We start from the raw sequence: 17,741 nt of genomic DNA, 5'->3' as shown, positions 1-17,741 counted from the left end.
AAAAAGCTACACACTTCTAAGACAAATTGAGGAAATTACTTATGTGTTTGCAGTTATATAAACACTGTGTGTTAAATGTGCTGACAAACATGACGTTGACCTCTGACCTAATATGGCTACCATATTGAGATTATGTGGCTGTTTAGGTTCCTGGTGAACACTGAGTTATTCTCTTCATTTTGTACTCAGAGGCTTTCTATAATTTTCTCAGATAAGTTTAATTACAGGTGCTGTGCAGTAATTATTTACCTTTTCACTGCCACTCAGTGATGCGGACCACAGGCTTTGGGGTAGTGTATTCACAGTTGGTTCCCAAATGTGTAATATGAGTCTTTCACTCAAGTTCCATTACCAATGCTGTCCAGTAAAAATGAACCACTGTAAAATAGTGTCTTTTCAGCTTGTACAAAGACACACTAGATAGATTCTTCTCTGGGGTGAATCTTTACTTTCAGGTCAGGAAATGGTGACATGACAAAAAGAGCAGTTTTAGCTCCAAGAGGCCCCTTCACACTATAATAGCCTTTCTGGCAAATACAATATGAACTGCTGGAGGCTTTTCTTATATATCTTTATCCCACGATCAGTGCTTTTAAGCAGGTCCCTTATCCTTCATTAGAGATTTGGGCAAATAATCCAATAGGCTTTATCTCCATGAATAAAAAGAAGCTTGTATTTCTGCTTCATGGATCAGGAAAGCTTAAGCTCTGTTCATCCTAATAACTTGTGGCAGTGACACATATGCAAGGTAATTGTTTTTGAGTTAAGCAAGCATGCTTTGTTTATTAAGAAGTCAATTTTCATTTACAGATTTTGTCCGTCATTTTTTTTTTGTAGCATTTGTGCTGTTTAAAAATAAATAAAAGTTACAAATAGTAATCTTATTTGGGAGACAAGCAAGTGTTTTATTTCTCAAATATTTGTATTAATTCATTTCAAGGTGCAGGGGGTTATATTTCAAGGCATCATACTTTCAACCATTTAGAATTCTAAGCTATTACCAATTGGAAATGTATGATGTGTATTATTTTATGTATCAACTGTACTGGTAGTTTTGTATCTAATGTACATAATGTAGTGTTTTATCGTACTGGTAATGCTGCATATTGTTATGGAAGGTTGTAGGATGCTATGAGGAGTTTGTAGAAGGTTATAATGAGGTTATATAATGCACTGGGGAGACTGCACATGGAACACTCTTATTTAGTTCTGGTCCCTGTAATGCAAAAAAGGACATTCGTCTTGGAGAGTGTCCAACGAAGAGAAACCAGACTAATATCAGGGCTTAAATAATTTTGAGGAGCTGAATATGTTTAGCATCGAACAAATAATAATTATGGAGGACTTGATTGAATTCAAAGTTAACCCTCGCCAATACTTTAAGCATAGCATATGAAGGCTATTGAAATTGATTAAATTATAAACAAGGGTATTTGTTATAAGAAGGTATACTATATTAACGTTGAGAACATATTTGATTTATTGTGATATTATCAATAATTGTTTGTGGTGCGACAGGGATGGAAATAACACTCCTATTATAGTTTCACCCATTCCAGGTTTTACTAAGAGCTCAATTAGCCACAGTGTATAGGTAACAAGCTTAAGTGTGTCTTATTAAACTCCTATAAAACCAGGAATGGATCAAACTGCTATGCAATGGGAGTCCTATTTCTATCCCTACACGATTATTTATTGAACTGAAAATTAATATTGACAATTGTGTCATCACCAATAACAATTTCTGTAAGTCATCTAAAGCTAAAAAGGCTAAGCACCACTGCTACTGAGATGCTTGTTCTTCTCTCTTCCTCGATATGGATTTGTGTGGGGATGTTAAATTAGTTCCATATAATTTAATTGGACAAGGAAAAATTACTTTAATTCAGTTTCCCCTCTATTGTGGAATTTAATATTATTTTAAAAAGCCAGCGCACAAATATCTGACGTGGAAGAAAAAGGTGATGGAAAGAACAACTAAAGGGAAAAAGTCACAATTAAACAGTTAAAACATTATGTTTATCATCATCATTGTTAACCAATAATATGCTATGGATTTACTTGCTGTGTAAACTGCTGTTTCATGGTAGAGATACCTGATTGTCTGAGTTACTGAGGGTCTCTTGTTGTTCCACACATTCAGTTTTTTTTTTTTTTTTTTCATGAAACAGTGGATTATTATATTTTTTATATTCAGCCATAGAGGCTGCTTTTTATTTGTTCACAGAATGTTCAGTTTGCAGTGTGTGGTGACTATTGTTCTTGTTATTGGTTTATATTATAAATTGGAAGTCTTTTCCAAGGGAAATGTGTAGTCGTCATAACTGGGTTAAGCAGCTGTAATACTCTTTTGTTTCCTACCAGTGTTGCATTTGGGCAGTTCCCACTTTACATTTCTGTCAGAGCAACGTTCCTGAGTTTACAATATCTTAGATGTTCTGCCATTTTGCCAGTGAAGGTTGTAGGTGTATTGGAGGTCTGCAGTGTTGCCCTAGATACCGTTCTGCAGTTGTCTTTGTGACAACTGCAGAACGGTATCTAGAGAACTGGGAAGGAACACTGTAATATAATGTTGGGCGATTTCATGTCAAACATTCTGATTCATAGGAACCTGCTTATCTCAAACATCGGTTTTCCAAGTCAGAGGTCCTGAGATATCACCTTGAGAAAAAGTGAGTCAACCTGCTAAAGTTTATGTGAAAAGGAATATCTTGGGATCTGTTTCACATTGACTTCATAGATCTCATGATATAGCATTTGATATTAAATAAAAATGAACCCCCAACCTAGTGCTTCATTGAGAAACAGACCCCTAGACTGTTTACATTGACAGAGTCCTGAACGGATGGTGCCGCATGAACGAGGTGAGACAACCACTTGTCAAAGCTGTTGAATATTATTTCAGGAATGGCTTCAAATAATCTAATTTTAGAAAATGTAGAGCCTCGCAGCTAACAAAAGTGCTGACACCCGGAGGATAACAGTGGCAATGTAATCTTTGAATTTTGGAAATCATAAGCTTTACAGAATTTTGTTTTAAATGAGTGTGTGTCTTGGTGAAAGAGACTGGGAATTCATATCTCTGTTACACATTTGAGAACCAACTTTCGGTGTTTCTGAGGGAAGCTTCAGATGAGATGCTTTTGCTGTCTCTGGATATTTGTTGAAATGCTCTTCTATGGGGAATCTGATATCAATGGTCACAGCAGTTGGGGAGGTTCTGGTTATTGGGTCCACATATCTCATAGATGGACTGATAATGCATGCTTATTAATGCATGTGAGTAGACCTACATGTGATCCATGTTTGTTTTTCTGTTCCAAGCTTCCCTATGACAGGAAACTGGGTCACATAAATATTAAACAATTACAAATAAATACAAATAATAATACAAATTGGCAAGAATAGAGAGAGCAATCTCATTGTCCCAACCTGTGCATATATGTCACCATACCAGTATGGCTTTAGAACTTTCAGAACCATTCTGCCTGATTCACTTGACAACCAATTCACTCAGGGAGAGTTGGGGTAGGGTGGCGGGTGCTATTTTTTAAGAGCAATAACATACTCCAGGGTGTTATAATTATGGCCCAAAATCTTCAGATCTAGGCTGCTTAATGGCACTTGGATTACCTCGTGCCAAACACCCCAGAGCGTGCAGATTTTGGACCATATTTGAATACCCTGTCGTGTACTGTGTGCTGTTGTGTGAGGAATTACTGTGTGCTGTTGTGTGAGGAATTAGTATTATGTGTGTCGGTTTCCAATGTATTTTGTTTGAACTCCATGCTCCACAGTTCCTGAGTTTTCCCTTTTTACATAAACTTCAATTTGCAAGTTGACCCAGATTTTCTCAAGACCAGATCTCTGGTCCTAACTGACCCAGTGAAGTGATTTCCATGATGGATGTCAGCATGGAATCACCCTGTCATTAGTAATACATCAACAATAAAGACATTGCTTGTCAAACAGACAACTTTTTCTCATCAGTAATGTTCTTCCATTATTGCCAATCTGGTTAATTACAATTATGTATTTACGATCAGAGTCAATCACACGAAAAGTAAATGGTTGCGTGATTTATTGATACATTGTTGCAGGTCTGTGATATTCAGATAGATTGTTGCCATGAAGTCTGTGCCAGGAGCAGTTTGCAGAACGTACACAAAACAAATAGATCAAGAGTGTCGTCCCAGTGAATAATTATAATGCTCTGCTGAATAGTCCGAATAGTGCATCCTTAGCCAGCTAAATTTAGCAATATTGCTTGAGATATGTGGAAAAGAAAATCATTTACTCCAATATTTAATTAACAAGTACAGTACTGTAAGTGGTTTCCAATGGCATTTTAAATGATAGATTACATTATCACATGATTTAAATTGATGAAGGCTGTTCAGTGTGAGCAATTAGGAATCTCCAGACAAGCTTGAAGCCAGGTAAAGGCTGATTTAGAGAAAACAAAATATATAATATTGGAGTAACATAACCCAGACCCACTCAGAATGATTCCAAACACTAAAATAGTACGGAAAATGTAAAAAAATTAATGAAAATGACATGAAACTGTATTTGGTCTTGCTGCAGTGTGTAAGTAGCTTATTGTTTGCGCATTTTAGCTTATTGTATTGAATTACACCAGTATTACTGTATTTGAACTGTCAAAAATATTTAGCTACATTGATAGTGCTTTTGGGAGTCATATTTATACTTATTTTCTAATGCTTAAATACCACAGGAAAGTGAAGCAGACTCCCTGAGGCAATTAGCAGGGATTCAAATAAGAGGACCGCATGCAGGACAGAATCTAAAAATGCAGACCTAGATTGTGAGGGCAAACGCGAACCACAAATTGTCTATAGAAAAACAAACTATATGGTGATAAAGCAGTAAACGTTAAAATAATGGGGTGATGCAGTAAATGTGTCCACCTCTGTAAGCAAACAAACAAATAAATGAATAAAAGTGGTGTGCGTACAGTCAAGTCAGCCTCCTTTCGATCATCAAAATTGACATGTGGGGATAAAAATGTTTTGGTTCCTAGTGCCTATCCGTATTCCATGACAAGGCTCAGAAAGATTTGATTGATTTGATTGCCCCACTGCTTATTATTGCCGTGAAACATCTCGGAAGAGTGATCGCGTCATCAGTGCTTAGGCACCGAAATTAGAGCAGTCTGGTGCATCGAGGTTAAAAATGAAAAGACCACAATGTAAGTGTACAACAGAGAAAAGGTAACGAGATGGAGCTTGTTTCTTTTTCGCGGAAAGTAACTGTAATATTATTACAGTAGTCTCTGCGTAGAGGAACACCTCCTAAGAGAGCACTTCAACTAACAGATTTTTCCCATAGTAAATGCTCTGCCTAAAGGAACAGGAACTTTGCTTAAAAGAATACTTCTTTTTAGCACAGATAACGATTCATTTACAAATGATACAGTACTGTTTTGTAACCTGATAACTCATCATCATCAAACTTAAATTCAAATGGTTTATTCAAAACAAACTTCGAGAGTGTCTTGAGGAACACTGATTGGTTTATTCAGTCTTTCCAGAACCGCTGTCATTTACCATTGTCTCGTTGTGTATTCTGATTTCCACGAGTGCTCCTCATCTCTACAAAATAGCATGTAAACAAACAGTGCTTCACCATTCTGTTAAATAATATTGTCCATGTCTTGAATATTGCTCCTGTACATGTGTTCATAATTAATCTAGTAAGGTCTACTGTATGTTAAACAAATACATGTCATTTGAAGCTGCTTCATTAAAGAGCTTACTAAACCTCCACATTGTAACTCTTCGAGTCAAACAGGTAGGTTTCTAGGATGTAGGAAGCAAGCACAGAAGGCTAGCAAATGAACACCAATTAGATTTTAGTTTAAAATTAAACCTGATAGTGGGACATTGTAGCTTTGACATCAACTCAGGCTGTGAAACTGTAGATTAAAATAGAAAAATTAAATAGAGTACCCTCCAATTGGTTTAGCAGTTTGAAATCTAAAAAGCACGCCTGTCTGAGTATGATCTTTTAAATTTGTTTTCGAATTAAGGGTGGAAAAAAATAAATAAAAGGAATTCCTATTTGCAGACCTTTTAAAATGTCAAATGGTTTGCATTCAAGCAGCTGGGCTGGGAATCAGAATAACAGCCGATAGTGTTTGCCAAGTCACCCAGCCCTCAGACTTAATGTGGTAAAACTGTAAATACATAAACGCAATGTAATTTCATATGCATACTTTATTGCAGTAACATATCTCGCATACTGTACAATGTGCCATGGTAAATATGAATGTTTTTTTCACCCTGGTTTTCCGATGCTTGTACTACTGAGTTTGATCATAGTTTTCTGTAGCTTACTACTGGTGTGTTTTGCTATTTCTTATTATTATTCTTTTGTTATCCCCGCTGGTAATACACGTCCCAGGAGACAGGGATATAGTGGAGGGTGTACATACATACGGCTCATCACATTATGATGATACCTGAAGACTGTCTATTGTGGCATCTGTCCCGTCTATCTGTATGTCAAACGTACTTTTGTACATGTACATATAGGGATGTAAGTCAGTGGTCCTCAGAGCTGTGCCCACAAGACCAGTAGTTGAGTAATTAAAGCCATTACATTATTCTGCTCTGCTCCCAGTCTCTGTGTGTGTGTGCCAATGTGTGCTTAACTGTTGTTTTATTTTACATTTTGGAACATGGACTTAGTTGTGTGATGAGAGGGAAAGGGTCACGTTTATGGCTTCATGAGGAATACACAAATGTACCCATGGGTTATGTTGGTCTACTTTCTTTGTGTTACAGATAATTGAGTATTTACAGCTGTGGCAGACTATGGTAAAAGGGTACATGGATTTTGACAGGCATATGGTACCCATTGCTGATGTGCTTTGTTTTAATCAATTTACAAATACAATAATCAGATATAATCAGATCAAATTAAAAGATTCATTTTTGCGTTATGATAACAAGTTGAATTGGTTTGTCTCTGCAGGACTGACGGTTCTACAGAAAGTGCTGGACACTGCTGCAGAGATGAACTGGCAGGTCACCTCTGTGAACGTGGAAACCACCACCGAGGACGGCTACAGGAAACTCTTTCAAGATCTGGACAAGAAAAAGGAGAGGCAGATTGTCCTCGACTGTGAGCTGGACAGACTCAACGCTATTTTAAACCTGGTACATTTCTCACATTGCATTCAAAGAGCTGTTGTTCTGTGAGCTTGGTCTTACTGCTTTGCCTAATTAGCCTTGCTGAATACTGCACTTGAAATTTCTAGGTCAGTTCTTGGGAATCGTCTGTGGAAACCATGGTTTTTATTTGGCGATTGCCTGTGATACAATTAAACATTCTTTATCCACAAGTGGAAAGATGTTTATTCTTCCCTGACAAACAAGGTTAATAGTCTTAGGTATACAGCATTTGTGGGGTTTTCTGATGTATACTCGTACCCAGATTACATCATATGTAGAAATGACTCCTGTCTTGAAATGATTAAACTTTGCTTGTACATTTCTTAATAGAAAATGTTCATTGGCAGTATGTATTGCATACTTACTGCCTATATAGATGCTCAGGTTGAAATGAATGGCAGTAATCTCAAGTGAGTGTTGAAGGAGAGGTTACAAAAGCATTATATCTGGTGTTTATCTGTGCTCCCCGGAGATTTGGAGTTTTTTTTTTGTAACGCTGGATACAATCGTTTCTGGCAATGTGTTTCACAATGTTACACAAATCAAGTTACATCATGTCAAATGCCATTTGTTAAGTTGACTACATGTCTTATACTGCTGTAAAAAATGAAAAGCAGACACAAAGAGTACTGGGAAGGATAGCAAGTTTTCATTTCTGCTGTTAATCTTTTAGTCTAATTTTTAGGATTGCAATGTTACTGTTTTACATATTGTAACAGTGAAGCATAGACTGTAGCATGTTTAAAGGTATAGGTTTATAGGTATAGGTTTATAAAGATTGCAGTCTGATCCAGCCTTTCAAAATCAATCACTTATCAATTATTTAATTTCTCTGAAGCTTTAAATTAAACATGTAATCAGAAAGACCAGTGTCTGAGTATACATAACAAAGCCTGTTCTGCTATGATGGACTAGTCTTTCTTATACTGCATGACTGGTCTGCTGTTTTGAGTGAAGTTATCTTCCTTAGACCTGTATACATGTCCACAGTGTTGAAAGAATTAGGTGCATAACAAAAACAAAAAAAGTAATAGACAAAGTAGTTAATGTTTGGTTTCTGAATGACTTGTCATTTAACCATTGCTTTGTCACATGATTTGTCGTAATAGATGCACCTATTATTAACACAGCTCTGTATTCCTGTTGACATTTTGATTTTTTCTTGCAGATCATTAGCTTAGGAAAGCATGTGAAAAGCTACCACTACATCTTTGCCAACTTGGTAAGTATCTGGCTTTCTTTTTCATAGTTTTAGCAAACAAGAAAAGCTGAACTATTCATATTGGATTAGCCTTTGTCTTTGTGTGTGTGTGTGAAACATCCAAATCAAGTTTGAATGAGGCCAGTACAATAACTTCTTTTAAAGGACTAAGGTTAGTGTGGATGAAAAGAAAAATTATTAGTTTCTGAATAAATCCTGCTTAAGTAAAACAGACGTCCCTAAAATGTATGGGCAACCCTTATAGAATAGCTAATACCATTGGGGTACCATTATATCCCAAGTGAATTCCATTAAAGAAGTGCTCACTCAGTGTTTTAAATACATTTTCTTACACCTTATTGGGACTAGCAATAGTATACAGTAACGGTCCCCCTTGTCTGCTGTTGAGATCTTTTTGGTCCTTTGCTTATATTTTACACTTCAATTTGAAATATGCAGATTATATCACGCTGTAGATGAACAGCTGCTCCTGCTTCCTGCCACCTGATCACTTCATGTGTTGTATTTCAAACTCCATACAATGTTCTTACAGCAGTCAGACCATGTGACCCACAGCCATGGGACAAGGATGCTGCCGTTTATCTACAAGAAACAAAACATAGCACAGATATGATAGAATCTCAGGGCAATAAAAGAGAGACCAGTTATAATGTTAAGAAAGTTAATAAGAAGATAGTTACTAATCCATTGGAACCATTATCCTAATACAGGATTATATTTGTACTAACACGTCATTACAGTGGTTTACCAATGTGTAGCAGTTTATGCTGTTATGCTGGTATGTTGAAATATGAAATGTAAAACAAAATGAAGCAGTTTGATATATGAATTTGTAATCTGCTAATTGAATGATGGGTGGTTTGAAGATGGGAAAATGGTCTCACTAGTCTCATGTTGGAAAAATTGCTAAACAGTCATTATGGTTTTTTAGAGCTTGATAGAGAACAGAGTGAAATATTGTATCTACTATAAGGGGGGAGATTCTGTCAAATAACAACCGGTAGGTTTTGACAATAAATATAATACCCATAAAACACCATAAAAAAAGTTTATGTTGCATACCAGTTTTGCCAAATATATACTATACATGTTTTTGAGTTTATTATTTTTGTTCTCTGTATTCATTGGTGTTTATTATTCTTTCTTCTCTTTCTTCGGTTTCTTTGAGCCTGCATGTTCACTGCAAGGACATTTTGTCAGTTGAAGCTCGCTCGTTCGTTTCATGGAGACGATGGCATTGAGCAAACCCTCCACAAGTAATAACTGAAAGTATGAGGCTTTAAGCCAGAATGGGAGGAAGGTTTGCTTTCACTGAAAACAGTGGTAAACCTGTATCTCATCTGCAACAAATCGCGTACACACTGTAGTCTGTACAAGGCAAGCAGCCTCAAACGTCATTATGAAACAAATCACAACACATTTTCATCTGAATATCCTCCTGGATCAGACTTGAGGAGAAACTGGATAAGGGCGTCTGCTAAGAAATAAATAATAATAATAATAAGAAACAAGCTGGCCTCTTTAAAAGCACACCTCAGCAGTCAGCAGATGCTTCTTTCGGCGTTCAGTAAAGAAGCTGATGTAACGACTCAAGTGAATTTTGTGTTGCATGGAATATCGCTCATGCCAAATGTCCTTATTCAAATGAATTAGTCTTTTTATAAAACTGGAGTGTTGACGCTAGACTAGAGAATGCATGTTTAAATGTTATATTGCAGGTCTAAAATTAATATTATATTTACATATCTTACGTCTCATCATCAGCAGGTGATTCAAAATAAATACAATGCATTTGTCATCCACAAAGCTCAACAGTATTTAATACACAAGATTTTTTTAAACCCAGGATTCAGATCTTCAAGAGCTTTTCTTTTTATTTGGTGTTTTTATTGAAATCAGGGCAGTTATCGTATTTTGCTTCATAATAACTGCATATATTTTATTTAAAGTGCATAATACATGCAGTATAAACAGAAATAATGGAAAAACACCATAGTGTTACATTTAAAGTTTAATACAATGTACAGTATAATAGAAATTACACAGAAACTGTAAGGCTCTGCAGTGTTCCCTTGTTGTGTATTTTGCTGCCATCAAGAGATAACTACTGCACAGAATAAGTGCAATATTCCGTTATAATGTTTGAGAGAATTATAGAACATATGTAATGTTTGGGAAATGCAAAAATAAATCAGTAATTCAGGAAAGACATAAGTGGGACTTGAGTTATTGTTTTCTTTTTGCATTAGCCAGGAGTTTATTCTTCTCAAATACATTCCTGTTTTTGCATGTGTTGAACTGTTTTTTTCTTCTCACATCAATTCAAGTGTTGAACAGTTTTCTTCTGTTCCCCTGAAAATACTAGCTGAAGGTATTGAATGTTTTAATTCAGTGTGCCAGTTGAAGGAGGGGAGACCGGGCACGCACTGCAAGCACTATCAGACCCAAGTCAACTTGATTAGATATGCTTGGATAGTATTTTAAATATAGGACCTGTATCCCATCATGTTTGAAATTGTTGTATAACAGGTGAATTGTAGATGACTGCATACTGCGACTGCTGCTGATAATAACAGTAACAGTACTATTTCGAGTGAATGACTTTTAGATAATGTAAACTAATTATAATTTAAGCAAAAATCGAAGATAATTTCTAAATATAATCCAATTTATTAAATGTAATACTCTGTTAAGAATAAGAGTGCAACAGAGGATCTGTTTTATAGTTAATTAACAAGCCCAATGGCAAAATAAAACTTTGTAATATTATTACTGTTATTATGATGATTATTATTATTGTTAGTACTCATAACACTCCTAGTAGAAGGAGTAGTCGTAGTTGTAATAGCCGTAGTGTGGCTAGGAGAAAAAAACGTTTCAATTCTTAAATGTTTGTTGTGGTTTTTATTTTAGTTTTAATGCGTCTTCATATTGAATCACAGATATGTGTTGACAAATAGTCTGCTTGGTTATTTCACTAGATTTTACATGTTAAGTTTCCATGTACGATGTAATTTATTTTTGTGGTTTATATTTGTGATTGTGAAATTAAGACATTTACTGTTGATAGCACAGCTCCAGTTTATACCTTAATGACACAAAGCTGAACTTTTGTGGTCATTATAAAATGTTCATTGGTTTATGTTCAAAATACAACAAATGGCAAATTTGTTGGCAAATACAAAACATACTGTTACAATGTTATCAACAGTAATAGTATGCAGTAGCCTACAATTCTCCTGTTAATCTGAGTTGATTTATATCCGAGTTGACAGGGCCAACAGTGCTTGGGCCGACCTGGATGAGTTCACTGTGAACCTAGGAAGCCTTGGCAGGGCAGTGGTTGGGTTGGGGTTGGGGTCGAGGTTGGGGTTGGGGTCGACCTGGACGAGTTGACTGTGAACCTAGGAAGCCTTGGCAGGGCAGTGGTTGGGTTGGGGTTGGGGTCGAGGTTGGGGTTGGGGGCAACCTGGACGAGTTCACTGTGAACCGGGGAAGCCTTGGCAGGGCAGTGGTTGGGTTGGGGTTGGGGTTGGGGTCGGGGTCGTGGTTGCGGTCGACCTGGACGAGTTCAATGTGAACCGGGGAAGCCTTGGCAGGGCAGTGGTTGGGTTGGGGTTGTGGTCGGGGTCGTGTTTGGGGTCGACCTGGACGAGTTCACTGTGAACCGGGGAAGCCTTGGCAGGGCAGTGGTTGGCTATTTACAAAAGCTAGACATTTATGAAAACTAATTTTCCCTTGGCACATTTGCTGAAATAGGTAAACAGCCCATTGAATGGAACGTATAGGTTCTTTCAAGTATTCTTTTTATTTAGTTGCCGCAGCTAGTGCATGACCACAAATTGACAACACACATGCATTTCTCAGTGCCGGATTGACCCATTGACCTTCAGTGGCTGAAGATACCTGGGCATGGTACCTTGACCAAACCTTTGTCCAGAATATGCCCATGTGTGGAAGAACATAGTTCAAGACCTGCAAATTGCCATAAAGTTATCTGTGAAGGGCGTTGGTCAAGTCTGTTCTAAACCTCCATGCATTGACCATTTGGCAGTGTTAAGGACTGAGGATCAGATCTCCTGTCTAAAAAAATAAAACATAATCTTCAATCCTCGAACGCCATACTAAATGGTGAAGGCATGGAGGCTCAGAATAGACCATTTTGCCCCTATGTCTTCATAGACTTCATCACAGAAGATAACCAGGACCAAGGTGTGATGCAGACCTTCATTAATTTCACCCCCAGGTATCATGGTACTCAGGACAATGATGAACAGACAACCCAATACTAAACAGGGCATATGTGCCTTTTCTATTTCCCTAACAGCAGACATAATACAATTGTGATTTTAACCCAGGGTGTCTCAACATCCAACAGAGCCCACATTCTCACTCATAGAAATTAGGAACAGGATTTTCTTCCATAGGAGCTGTAGCAATTTTTTTCCTCTTTAAATTTCTTAAAATATATATTTAAGTTTCATGTACAATACAGTACATTACCCACAACATGTATCCTTCCCACACTAGCACACACACTGTGTACTGAATAAAAGGGTATCGGTCTCTTGGGCATAATTTTCGATCTAGTCATACCTGTTTCTATAGTAACCCATCAGATTCACTGCATTGCATTTTGTTCTGTAGGTGCCTGCCTACAAAAATAAACAGCACTTCTTTCAATATATCTGGTTGGAAATCTGAAGCACAGACAATGCAAAAGCAGAATTGACAAAACTCAAAACACATGGGGGGGAGGAATGATGCAGTATTTATTTATTTATTTCTAGACTGGGAATTTCAGCCTCACAACTTGGTGATAGAGCAGTACCCTTTTTATTCTTTTTTGAACATATATCATAATTTGTACTGCTGTATTGCATGATCATTAAAAAAGTAAGAATATCCCCTCTTTTCCAGGGTTCAGTAGCTTGGTAAAATCAGGTATGTAGGGTATAGTGGTGAAAAGAGGAGTGGCTTGATGGCGTGAACAGATTAATAATCTTGGTAAATAGTGACCGTGCACATATAATAGCACGTTAAACAGGTAAGAAATGAAATATTATGTAAATGTAGATATCAAGTTTCTAGGGTTTACTTCTCTTAGTCCTGTGCAGCTCTCTGGTTACTAGTACAGGAAGCATGGGTAAATCTTATAGGAACTGAAAATAAGACCCACATTTTATAGCACTTTGATCCATTCCTGCTTTTACTAGGCGTTTAATCAGACACACCTGAGCTTGTTACCTATACACAGTGGCGGAGCAAGCTTGTATCAGAATCTGGGATGGGTGAAACTGCTATGCAATATGAGTCTTATTTCCATCCCTGAATGTAACTATTAAAATCCCTGGAAACACAGTTTAAAGCAAACCTTTAACAAAAAAACTGGTACCCTGATACTGATTTATATTTTGTTTAGGGGAAAACAAACCACAGGTAATTTAGATTGTTGACAATCAAATAATCAATAGAGCCAACACTGAATATACACCAGCTAATCCATCTTCTTTAAATCTGTCGGCAGTGCATTATGTGTCTTGCTTTTTTGTCTTACAAGATTTAGACGGACCCGCTGAGCTATTGAATTTTAATTTGGCCGGCTACGTATGGCTAGGCTGATGCATTTTGAATGCTTATTCAGGCTTACTTTTTCCTGTTTTCGGACTAATGTTAACTGTTCCCTGCCAATCACCAGCCTAATAGCTTTACATTAATCACAGAAAGGCATTAGTATTGTGCGTGCGTGCGTGCGTGCGTGCGTGCATGCGTGCGTGTATGTGCATGTGTGTTGCATTGTGCAGCACTGGTATAGTTCTCTTTGATTGCAGTGCTTTTGCTGAACATGTCTTACATAGTTGGATGGTTTAGTTAATAAGGGATGCATTTAAATGTGTATTTAGTTCGCTACTACTAAGCTCTTCTCTAAGCGTTTATACAGTGGTAGCCATGGCCAGCTATAAAAATGGTGAAGTGTGGCACATGTTAGGCTCCATGATGAAATTGAGATCAATGCGATATGCAGTTTAGTTAACCTGTACTACGTCTTTTACACGCTAGAGGGCGTTATCTGGCTAGAAACTAGTTGGTCACAGATTACTAGAGAAATACAATGTTTTACCAGCAGGTGAAGGTCAGGTCACTATAGAAGGCCATCTTCCAGAACGAAATACTACACATTTTATAATTTGATCAAACAGGAAATTAAACTAAATCCAGTGAAATACTGTACAGTGGATGTGGATCAATGCACAGGCAAACCTAAATGTTTTATCTTAATCTGGCATACAAATAACCTCATATGTCAAACTGTTTGTGGCGAACAAGATATGTTCGGCATACTGTTCCTCAATGCTTTATCTTTCAGATTGGTACAATATATATATATATATATATATATATATATATATATATATATATAAATGTATCAGTACTTCTAGTACATTAGAATCAAAGCTAGTGGGACTGTTTGCTCAAACAATATTTCCAGGTCTGTAGTTAGAAAAATAAAATGTTGTTGTTGTTGTTAATAATAATAATAATAATAATAATAATAATAATAATAATAATAAGTAATAGTTGTTTTTTTCTTTGAACAGAGTAATTATACCAGTTACTATAATATACAAGTAATAATGTTACATAAAAGAAATACTCCAGAACCCGTAACACCAGTCCATTTACATGCAGGGCCTGTACACACGGGTCATAACCCCAAATGACATTTTCTTATTGGTCTGATAGAGCAATTATTTCAGTCTGTGTGGTTATGTCCAAATCTTTTCCTTTCTGACACTTTCCCAATTTAATTTGAAACCAAACACTGAAGTGGGAACAGACACCGTGGGCGGGAGTTCCCAGGGGGCGGTGCACAATTGGCCGAGCGCCGCCCGGGTGGGGAGGGCTTAGGTCGGCCAGGGCATCCTCGGCTCACTGCACACCAGCGACCCCTGTAGCCTGGCCGAGCAGTAAGCTGCCCAGAGCTGTGTGATCCTCCGACGATGTAGCTCTGAGGTGGCTGCATGGCAGGCCTGCAGAGTGAAAAGAAGCAGGCATCTGACGGCACATGTTGTGGAGGATGCGTGTGTCTGTCTTCGTCTCTCCTTAGTCAGTGTGGGAGTGGCAGTGGTGAGCCGGGTTCAAATTAAAAAAAAAAAAGAATTGGGCTTTCCAAATTGGGGAGAAAAAATAATTGCTGATTCCAAATTTTAGAATTTGTCTTGATGTATTGTGTGTGTATATATATATATATATATATATATATATATATATATATATATATATATATATATATATATAATCTCAATTATAGGTCCTCTAGTGATTTATGAATTTTGGGAAGTACATAGAATGCAGGACAAATGGGATATTCTGTAATTAAGAAATCCCTCTCTTTTTCAGTTATCCATCCAGTAGTCAGTGCGGAAGAGATTAATCTATTTCCTTTTTAATTTCTTGTGTTGGATTTGCTCTTAATGGGATATAAAATTGTCTATTAGCCAATTGTGTCTTAATTTCTCTATCATTCTGCTCATGGCTCAATATAACAATAGCGCCACCCTTGTCACATATATATGAAATGTTGGTAAATGTTCTTTTTTTTATAGTTACTTGCAAGGTCCTCCCTTTTTCTGCGGCACATACAGTACACTGTATACAAAATAGTTCAACTAATAATTAAGCAAGGCATACCATTTTAAAAAGTCACCACAGGGAAAACAATGACAAACAACATCTGTAGAAAGCAGCCTTGATTTCCATCACTTTCCAAGATCAGTCTGCCAGAAAGAGGCTCCAACAAAAGGAAAATCACAGGATTCATTATTACACACACAATGTACAGTTTGTAGCAGAGAAAGGGCACGCTGTAGGTCAGATTGCAGTCGGGCTGCAGGTGTTACCTGCTGCTGCATGCTGGAGTCTGAAACGAAGAAATGAAACTGGTGTGGCTGAAAGAGTCTTGAAAGAGGAGCAGACACTTAATAGATCCTTAAAGAGAACGAGACCTGTTTTGAAGCACATTTTCCCAGAGGAAGAAAAAGCAATAAGCAGCTTAATCACAGAAGAAAGCAGTTTAATTATTTTTGAGAATAGTTTCTTGTTAGTTCCTAATATGCTGTTTTCCTAAGCTTGATTAGCTTTTTCCATGTCTTAAAGCAATTGTAGCTAACATCATTATTCCATAAATCTTATCTGTTTTGCATTTCCATCAGTGCAGAAAGAAACACGTGATATCCAGCACTGTTTTAGGTTAAAGCAAGTGTACAGTTTATATGCATTGTTCTTAGGAAATCTCTTACACTTGCACTTCCTGGTCACTTTACCTCAGCAGTGTCTTCCAGGTCAACACTCTCTGAAAGCTGTGAAGGTACAAGGATATCGAGCAGCCCCCTCCTCCATGTTGTGGTTTTTTTGCTGGCCAGAGTCCCTTTTCATTTCACTAAACATACACTGTTCCATCCTGCTTTGCTGAAACAATGGGTCAGGTGAATGTAACATGTCCTCTGAAAAGAGGACACTGTCCGGCACAAGAGCATCGGGGCTCAACACGTGGACCAACGTGGAGGAGAGTTCTGGTTTTATAGAGGAAAGGGGAAATGGTACTGGATTATTATTATTATTATTATTATTATTATTATTATTATTATTATTATTATTATTAGTAGTAGTAGTAGTCGTAGTATCACAGTACAAAGTATCACATTACAAGATATCACATTAAAAAAATATCACATTACACATAAGAGGAGATGTACAGTAAAATCAGTAGAAAATAAGAGCAAAAGAGCAAAATAAAGAATTCAGTAAATAATTACATTTAAGAGCGAGTCCGACTAAGAGCAGTTAATTTATAGTAAAAATATTTGCTCATATGAGTAAATTCATTTAACGACCTCTATTTTGACACCTGGCTGTCCCACCATATAAAGACAGTTGGATTTTCATTTGTTCAAAATTGTTTTCAATGAAATTAACAATAGTTTTTGTCTGTAAATCTTTGTTTCTTAATTCAATTCTGTAGCACCTCATGCAGTATAGTTAATAGCAAGCAACAGCAAAGATGCCTCTCCCACTTAGAAGAAAATAATGCTCTCAGGCTCAGTTGGTTGCTAGGCAGCTGCTCAACTTTCTACCAATTTATGTAAGTGTCTTTGTTTCATACTATTTTGTTTAATGTCCCTGATTCCCTCATCCTTGTGCTCCAGTTGATTTGCGGTATGAATTTTAATATAAAAAACAACTACTGTAGAAACTCGTACCATATGTGTTCTAGCCACAAGACTCAGGGAGCTGGGGAACAGTGGCAAAGAAAGATTCTG

At 37.0% G+C, this 17,741-nt stretch overlaps 1 protein-coding gene across 3 annotated transcripts in view; it reads left to right on the top strand.

The window, feature by feature from the left end:
• LOC117973811 (glutamate receptor 1-like) overlaps nucleotides 1-17,741 on the top strand; it is an 81,920-nt gene that overhangs the window by 26,780 nt on the left and 37,399 nt on the right. For all 3 annotated transcript variants that reach the window (XM_058996780.1, XM_058996778.1, XM_058996781.1), the window contains exons 4-5: nucleotides 7,000-7,184; nucleotides 8,368-8,421. In XM_058996780.1, coding sequence (XP_058852763.1) covers nucleotides 7,000-7,184; nucleotides 8,368-8,421 — 239 coding nt within the window. The remainder of the gene's footprint in view (nucleotides 1-6,999; nucleotides 7,185-8,367; nucleotides 8,422-17,741) is intronic.

This window comes from Acipenser ruthenus, chromosome 23 (genome assembly GCF_902713425.1).
Source record: "Acipenser ruthenus chromosome 23, fAciRut3.2 maternal haplotype, whole genome shotgun sequence".
Classification (NCBI taxonomy): Eukaryota; Metazoa; Chordata; class Actinopteri; order Acipenseriformes; family Acipenseridae; genus Acipenser; species Acipenser ruthenus.
This window is presented reverse-complemented; position numbering and strand designations above follow the sequence as displayed.